Source organism: Pyxicephalus adspersus, chromosome 4 (assembly GCF_032062135.1).
Source record: "Pyxicephalus adspersus chromosome 4, UCB_Pads_2.0, whole genome shotgun sequence".
NCBI lineage: Eukaryota > Metazoa > Chordata > Amphibia > Anura > Pyxicephalidae > Pyxicephalus > Pyxicephalus adspersus.
In genome coordinates, this window is record NC_092861.1 from 91,036,377 (window position 1) to 91,045,189 (window position 8,813).

General features: G+C 40.6%; 1 protein-coding gene across 5 annotated transcripts; it reads right to left on the reverse strand.

Annotated features, from left to right (window-relative positions):
- Positions 1-320: 320 nt before the first annotated feature.
- HEMK2 (HemK methyltransferase 2, ETF1 glutamine and histone H4 lysine) lies at positions 321-7,883 on the reverse strand. Of its 5 annotated transcripts, none has more exons than XM_072408977.1 (8): positions 7,865-7,883; positions 4,848-4,956; positions 3,738-3,869; positions 3,564-3,650; positions 3,393-3,483; positions 2,685-2,768; positions 2,056-2,197; positions 321-1,143 (listed from the first exon to the last, which is right to left on the reverse strand). In XM_072408977.1, the coding sequence occupies exons 3-8, from the start codon at positions 3,860-3,862 to the stop codon at positions 1,031-1,033; spliced, it is 642 nt and encodes a 213-aa protein (XP_072265078.1). In that variant the 5' UTR covers positions 3,863-3,869; positions 4,848-4,956; positions 7,865-7,883; the 3' UTR covers positions 321-1,030. The 5 variants fall into 5 exon arrangements, with proteins under 5 accessions (XP_072265078.1, XP_072265081.1, XP_072265076.1 ...); XM_072408980.1 differs by lacking the exon at positions 7,865-7,883 and adding an exon at positions 5,287-5,353 and having other exon boundaries at positions 3,738-3,864; XM_072408975.1 differs by lacking the exon at positions 7,865-7,883 and adding an exon at positions 5,287-5,353.
- Positions 7,884-8,813: the final 930 nt, after the last annotated feature.

The window sequence follows — 8,813 nt, forward strand, 5'->3', positions numbered from 1 at the left end:
ACAAACTTCCATACTTTTCCAGTATTTAACTACCAAAAGTGTCTCCTTTCATTGAATGAGTTTTCTACAGACATATGTGTTAGTGCAGCCACTGGAAATGCAGGGGTGCGCAAAGAACAACAAAGAGCTGGTATAACAGCATGCATTACTGCAGTGGCAAAAAGTACAGAAGCATGCCAAAATGCAGTGTAAATAACGGCATGGTGGTGAGAGGGGGTGTGCATCTTATTGTTCAGATGACGGAGGAAATGTCACAATTGCTGATTTAAGGAAGATAGATGTAAAAGTTGTTCCTTACATAACCAGCTACAATATTTGGATAAATATTATTAAAGTAGTTTAATTGTTGAGAGTAACACACACACACTTAAGCAAAACAACATTCAAAAATTCCAGAGCCATTTTCTTCACAAACGATATGATGGCTCCAAACTATTCTGTTTTAAACCCAAAATGAAGGGGGGCTGGGAGCAGCATGGAAGCACCGTAAGGTTAAATTATGGACATAGAAGTCTATAAATGTAGTACTAACCCACAGTGCTTTTGGTGTTATCCAACCTTTATTTTCCTTAGCAGATGTTATCTGTCCTTAATACCAGCACGGATTAACACGAAACATTATCAACTGAGTTCTTTTGAATGATGTATAGGCATTGGATATTACTCAGAAGTGCTAGTAAAGGTCCCACTTTCAGGTTGCCCATGGATACTACTCAGAAGGTAGAATTTCTAGTACACTGCCAGCCAGTAAGAGGTAATGTTCTGATCAGTATCATGCGGCACTTGAAAAAGGTTTTCTTCTGCAGATAGAAGATATTGCTGGAGAGGTGATATATTTCTGGTGGGAGGTATGCTGCTGTAGTAATAGTTTTGAGTATAATTTATCTTTAGATAAAAGCCGATAGTCAGTAACTTAACAATGTTGGGCAACACAGAGAGCTTGCTGAGGTCACTGTGAGAGAATTCATTTCAAATTCAAAAGTCTCCTTTTCTTCCTCATAGAGGATACCCAGTAATACTAAAATGTTGATCATTCCAGAGCTCTCCAGAATTTTAGAATGATTAGATGTTCTCTCCCTGCTTGTCTAGAAAGCAGTTTGGATCCTTGTAATCCATATGACTTTAACTCTTCAACAATCTCATCTAGAAAAAAAAATTACAATGTGTAATTTTTTATGATATAGAGTAATTTAATATGCAAGTCAAAAGTTAGACAACCTTAATCTAAATAACTACTGTGACCTTTAAAGTTGCAGTATATGTTAAAAGCAACACCATCATAGATATTCTACCTAATATGAGCATGTCTTCCTTGATATAGGGAAAATAAAACCCAGGTTGTCATCTCTAATCCCTTCCTCAGAAAGCCACCCCCCCTAATTTCCAGTGATGTAGAGGAGAGCCTTACCTTGCTGTGTTTTTACATAGCTGGTGACTTACCTGTTTATACTTCAGGAAGCTGATAATTTCCGGTGACCAATGAACAGACTGTACACACAGCGCCTATTCTGTTCTATAAAGAACGGAGGGGGGCAGACAAGCGAGCAGCACCCTGCTGTGCTCTCGCATTGACATACATAGAGGTCGTTTGGTCGTACCAATTGTCATTCATTGATCTGCTGTGGCTGACTTATGAACACCACTGGGCAACCACTGTAAAGCTTCTTGTCGTAGCACATCTGTTATCTCAGCCAACAGTTATCTGATGTGTGTACGCAAGTCCACATTTACCTCTGTAGCTATAGTCATTGCAGAGAAGTTGCTTTTGTAATCTCAAAACTGAGTTGCTGCAACTTTTATCAGCCTAATGGCCCTGTAATGGTAACACACAGCAGGTGTTTCTAAGCAGTTAGAAACTTACTGCGATCTTTAAGAATAAAACTCCAGTACGTCACAGTACATTCAAGTTAAGAGGGGTGTAAAGGTCTGTTTAAAAATCTTTTGCTGCTTGTTAAGATTAAGTAAATACCTATGTCCAACGCCTGGGTACCTATAGACTAGCCCCAAAAAAATGCAGCATTTTTATGAACTTATAATGAATATAGATAATCTCACCAGGATGGTTCTCTTTTAGAACTAGAAGGTAGAATAAGCCTTTTGGAGATAAGAGCTTAGGAACCAGAGGAAAAAGTCTGTCCATAACTTCCCGACCATTTTTTCCTCCTGCCCAGGCAGCTTCAATTCCATTACCTCCAACCTGTAGAATGTAGAGGAATTCAATTCATACTACAAGGACAAACATACAGATGGTATTTTCATTACAACCATTGATTTTTTTGTTTTTGTTTTGTTTTTTGAGCTAAAGCTAGAAAAAGAAATTAGACTATAACAGAAATGACAGTAGAAGAAACTATAGTACATAGTTGGGATAGGTTCTACTCTTTTACAAAAATATTATGAAACATTAATGTTGAAGTTAAAACCACTGCACTCTGGACCAATTTTTTTAGCTTCCAAACCATTATGATATATGAAATAGTATACAATAGGATGGGTGAAAAAATGTTAAGTTTTTGGAGAGTCAAAGATTGACATGAATATGAAAAACAGGCAACTTTTTTTAGCCTGAAGTGAAAAACTATAGAATATCAGCTTTTTAGTTAAACTTTGCATAGAAAATACAAATGTACACACGTCAATTAAAATTAGTTTGCCACTTACATAAACACACTAATAAAACTTACTTCTTCTGAAGGTGTGACCACATAAGGGGGGTTAAACAATAGAAGATCGATTTGACCCTCCAGCCTGGGTAGAAGCCCACTAGCCTGCAATACATCAAACAAAACTTTTAGTGATATGCATGCGGTGATAAAAAAAATGTTAGTATTGAGTTTTGTAAACTCTTCTTAAACAGTAACAGAGACATTTGGGATGTGCACAAAATAGCAAATTTACTGACCAATTAAATGCCACTCTCCCACGTGATGGGCACTTATTATTATATCCTTGAGATTGTCCCACCAAGTAATTAGTTTTTTTAAGCAATCCTCATTTGTAAAACAGCTTTAGAATGCATCCACAGACCCATCTTTCTTACTAGGAAGACAGGAAATAGGTGGCTTTTACAATGAACAAGCCATACCATCTGCAATCATGATGAGATTGTAGGGTTATACCTCTAAATGATTGTAAGGCAGCAATAGAAGAAATTTGTGTCTCCTGTCTGACATGCTCTAGTTCTTTTTTGTTCCAATGCTTCTTCAAAGTGCAAAATAATGAGACTGCAGCTAAAGTATTTCTTTTATTCTACCTGTATAGGTGTTACACCAGCCATATTTCTGGTATGGGAAACAGACGCTTACAGTGTACATGCACCATATCAATTTTATACTTGCAGGGCGTATATAAAACGTTATTTGAGCTCCTTTTATTAATAATAAATGTATTACCAGGTCAGTTATAACTGGTTCAACGTGTACTTTGTTGGTCCGGGCGGTCTCAAGGGTACATGAAGCAGCCAATGGATTGATATCAGTACATCTGAAACAGGAAAATCCAGAATACAATTATTATCTTTATTCACATCAGTCAGGGGGTTAAATAAAGTACATGCCACTCACAAATAGAGTGCTTTCGGTCCAACAACTGATGCTACAAATGCTGACACAACACCAGACCCACAGCCAATTTCAAGACAGAGCTCCACCCTGTAAGACACAAAATGTAAATATAGGAATATGAACAAGGTCAGAATGACAAGCAGGGGTTCATGAATGACCTGCTTTATAAATTACCTAGCTATGAGCTCATCAACTTCTCCTTCCAAGGCATCAATTAACAGAAATGTGTCTTCTGCTGGATCATATACTTCAGAAAATTCCCCATGGCCAACGTGAGAATATAAAGGAGTAGGATACATAGCTTCACTTGAAAAATACAATACAATAAAATAAATAAATAAAATTGTCTCTTTCATACCAGGCATTCTCTAACAGAAAAAAGGATCTAGTGCCAACAAGTTCACTCAACTGGAGAACCGAACTAAAATACTTGCAGCAGCGGCTCCTTAGGCAAAAAGGAATATCAAATTTACGAGCACATGTGGGAAAAACAGAATATGTTCGGTCCAGCTGTTTTTGCAAGCAATTTACTCCTGTACAGACATTTGCAAGTGTCTGTGCATGTATTTTTGGGCATGTCCATGACCAGAAAAAAAAAAGTGTGGGGTTCCCCCAAAACCGAAACCAGATTTTTTCAATAGGCTAGGGATCTTCTTGGATAGGGAATTGGACAGCGAGCATGTGCCCCCTCTCCTATCTATAAAAAGGTCCTCTGGAATCTGGATTGCCAAAAAAGGAAGGGGGCAATCATGTAGAAAAACCAGACCCCTGACCTCCTCCCCTCACAGTGGCAAGGACCATCGTTGGGGGGAGAATACCTCATTCCCATAACTTCTGTGTGGTGGGGGTCTGAGGGTTGGAATCTGGTAGGCACCCCTTACCTATCCTCAGAAAGGGTTAAAGCAGCCATAGAAAAGAAGAATTAAACAAGTATTTATATCTACCTCTGACCCTATGATAATGGCCTCCATTATAAATGGGAGCACTGATAGCACTCAGAACATTTGTCTCAGATCTTCTATTCATCCCCCATTTCTCCTGTGCAGTAGTTATTGGCACCAATCATTTCTCACTCCTCCAGCTGCTTAATGCCCTCCTATACAATGAGAGCACTACCAATCCTGCATTGCACTGAATGATAATAGAAAACCTGAGCTGGTCAATCAGGACAGAGACAGGGCTTGGGGGAGAGAAAACAAGCATGTAACCCATGCAGTGCAGGAGAGACCACTGAATAGGTAGATTTTACTGCAGCTCCATGTCCCAAGGTGAAGATGGGATTACCTTGCAGTAAGTGATCATGTAGACGAGGCAGCCTCTGAACTGTCCAGTGGGAATGTGTGCTAGAAACAATGCAATGCCGGGCCAATGTTACACATCAGGACAAAGTAACCTAATAAAAATAAAACGTACATTAGCATAAACAGAGATAAAGAGAACATTAGTCAGACAGTGCAGATTGTTTCATCTCTCTGTGATAACTGGGGCACAATGCCATGGCAATGCTCATCTACCACCAGGGACATTTGTGAGATCTTACATACAGGCAGTACTCTGATATATTAATATTGTTGCTGCAAGGCGTGCAGGAAATCTGCATTAACTATTACTACCAGAAGAAATGATACCTACAGATATAAACAATAGCAGGTTGACATGAACAGAACAAAGCACAACTTTGATTTACACAAAAGCATTAACAATATTATTCTAATGTATGTACACGTAAAACTTTCTGTGTCTGCACACTTCTGTCACCAAGCACGTCAGTACAGATACAAAGCACTCGGACCCGGAAGTGACGCTGTGCAGAGACCAGGAAGTGGGCGTGGCTTCATGGATCAAACTTTAAGCAGCTATGTGTCTGTGTGATTTATTATAAGCTGTCAGGTTAATTCTGGGGTGTCATACTCCTATTATAGGGTGCACTGGTATGAATGTAGGGGGATATAAAAGAGACAGGTGACGGGGAGCACTGACATTGCAGGGGGATATGGGGGGGGTTCTGGGGTTGTTAGGTGATTGGAATGCATTGCTAATATTGCAGAATGAAGTGGGGGTGAAGGAAGTGTCAGACAGGTGATGGGGTGAACTGGTATTGTTGCAGGGAATATGGAAGGATGGGGAAAAGTGGGGACAGGTGTTTTGTATACTGGTGTTATTGCAGATTAATGGGGGTACAGGAGGTGGGGAACAAGTGATGGGGGCACTCCTATTTTGAGGTGATATTGGGTTATGAGGGGGTGAGACAGGTGGTGGGGTGCACTCCTAGTGTTGTGAGGTGATATGGGGTTACAGGGGGGGGGGAGGTAATGGGGTGATGTTGGGGTACAGGAAGTGAAGAAGACAGGTAATGGGGTGCACGTCTATTGTTGTGAGGTAATATGGGGGTACAGGAGGGGGGGGAGACAGGTGATAGGAGGTACTTCTATTGTTAGGTGATATGGGGGTACAGAAGGGGCAATGACAGGTGATGGGGTGCACTCCTATTGTTTTGAGATAATATGGGGGTACAGGAGGGGGGAGACAGGGGATGGGGGTACTCCTAGTGCTAGGTAATATAGGGGTACAGGAGGGGGAGAGAACGGTGATGAGAACAAGGTGCTCCACAGAAAGTAGGGGGGGGGGGCACAACACGTACCACAGAATATGGGGCGGGGACACCGCGCTCCACAGAATGGGGGGGGACAACGCAGATCAGGGGGCAACATGCTCCACAGATGGGTTGGGGGACCCCACAGAAGTATCTATGACATCTGTATCTATGACATCAGCATAAACCAATCACACACTGAATACCTGGTTTGAGAGCCTGGGCGGGGGATGAGCAGTGAGGGGGGTGGTGGAGAAGGTCAGGAGTGGATGGCATGGCAATTTACCATACACAAGGTGGCCTCTTCCATACATATAACAAATGTTTCATTTTTCATTGGTGCAAACTGACAGCCAGCTTCACCAAGGGGTCTGCTGTAAGTGGATTCCAGATTCTAAGTAAGCCCCGAATAACCCCGTACAAATAGTAGGCCATGGGAAGAAGGCTCAGGTGGAGGAGTGAAGATCCCTTTCTGCAATAGTGACCTGCCTAATCATACAAACATGAAAGCCTAAATCAGAGAAGAGGTAAATCAATCACATTGGAGCATGTATGCATACCAGAAGTAGTGGGAGTTGTTAAAATGTCATGTGTGTACAAATAGATTTGCAGGCATTGCCAAGTGGTGTTTTAGAAGCAACATGTTGCTTCTTAGGTTTACAACACAACTTCTACTGGCTTCAATTAAATGATTTGCAAATGGGTTGCAATGCATTCCATATTCAAGTCAATTGAATCAGTTTTATAATGTCCCATGAGGTTGCGGCGACCTAAGCACAGGACAAATGCAATCACTGTGGCTGCCCATCCCAAAATGACCTAAGCACTGACATACATGTTACAGTCAATCTACACAATCTCCTCTTTATCCAAAAACTTATGTAATGCAGAGGCCAGCCATACTAAATAAAGATTGATCGGGTATTTTTGGTAGGTCCACCTATGTAGTTATATCTAAAGCTGATTGTACAGTGACATTCTCATTTGCATGGTGAGCTTTAGTCATTACATGACCATTTTGGATGAGTTTACAAAGGTATTCAGCTCTGTATGTAGCTAAGATATTATGGAAGGAGAGTAAACAGTGGCTAAGCAATTATTGTTATTTTTTTATAGATTAGGGGTTTTGTTTGCTTTTCTGCTTGTTATTTGCTACCAACATGAGTTGGGTTAGGGAACTCTGTGTCACTTTCCATGGCACTGTGATGGGATCCAGTGCTTGTCATTTCAGACTAAAACATACCCAGATTCTATGAGCAAGTACTGTAAGTTATATAGATTCATATGTTCTGATTTAAAAAACTTCTTTTCTTCATTTTACAGCTATAATTAGACAGCATTGGGATTCTGATTTTTTTTTCTCCATGTATCACCAAGAATATTTAGTGTTTAAAGCTAAGGTTCCACATAACAGATCAGTATTTATATTTTATTCTCTTTTATTAAAGATATTTAATAAAGCAAATCTACATACATTGAGTATTATTTAAAATGTATGTGCATTTTTACACACAATAAATTACTATTTTAGATGAACAGCATTGCGTAGCCCATTACTTATTTACTTCATGCTTAGTTCATTACTTATTTATTGCAATACATTTTCTGCTTATTTGTGTTTTGAAAATTCCGGCATTTCATGTACAAATATAGTGTGGGAAATACATCAGCACCCCTTTTCTGACCTCCCTGTAAAAATTCGACTTACCTGGAGTGCTCGCAGTTCAAGACTGTATGGAGCTAGAGAAGTCTAACAAAAGTCAGAAACCCTGTGTGGTGTATAGGTGTTATAGTAGGCAATTGAATCAAAACGCTTTCAGATTCTGGCTCAGCAGTGACACCACGCAATCATTCTTTTTGTAGAAGTTGGTGGTAACACCCATTTTTGATTTCCTGGTTTAGGTTTCTTTATGGCATTTTAAAACTGCTGCATTGTAGTAACACAGTAAAAAACATTGAGTGCAATTCATTCTGAATCACACCCTAATGCACTTTAGGGAATGATGTGCTTTGCAGTGCAACATGTGCAGTGTGCTGCCTGATGGCACATGCTCTTTCAAGATGTTAAGTAGCCCATTCATAGTTGACCCTGTTGTGAATAGGCCTTCAATGACATCCAAAATAAAAAAAAAAAACACACACCAATAAATGTCAGTGGGGGGGACTGTGGCCTAGCAATGGCGGGTGTGAGGATGCAACCCCCTGCAGCTTTGTGCCCGACACTGTTGTTTTACAGTCCAGCTGTTTTCCCATCCTGCCATTCCTCACTAACCCGGGCAGATGTAGCACCCTTGCCCAATCCAAGCAGCCATACTGCACGGGTCTCCCACAGTATTTTTATGGTGTAGGGACCCAGGCTCCCCAGATATTTAATCAAAGATGGTGCCCACACATTCTGCAGGCCCCTTGATCCTGTGTCTCCCTCTGCAAGGATTTCCTACTACAAATTCATACAACTCTTTAAAACATTGAGCTGGCCCAGGAAACTACCCAAGATTGCCTTTACTACAACTGCAGAAATAATATCAGGGTTGGAGGCCAGCCAGAGACTACCTTATCTTCAGATCTGAAAGCTACCATCACTGCTGTCTTCAATATCCTAATAAATAAACCCTGACAACAGCGCTGGAGATTAGGTACATCGGGTCCCTGACTCC

What these genes read in the sequence shown, in the direction of transcription:
- HEMK2 (XM_072408977.1), bottom strand. Translation starts at nt 3,862, where the DNA reads ATGTATCCTACTCCTTTATATTCTCACGTTGGCCATGGGGAATTTTCT. An exon ending in GGACCGAAAGCACTCTATTT is followed by an intron (nt 3,484 to 3,563) that starts GTGAGTGGCATG and finishes TTCCTGTTTCAG; the next exon opens with ATGTACTGATATCAATCCAT. An exon ending in TCTAAAAGAGAACCATCCTG is followed by an intron (nt 1,144 to 2,055) that starts GTGAGATTATCT and finishes TTTTTTTTCTAG; the next exon opens with ATGAGATTGTTGAAGAGTTA.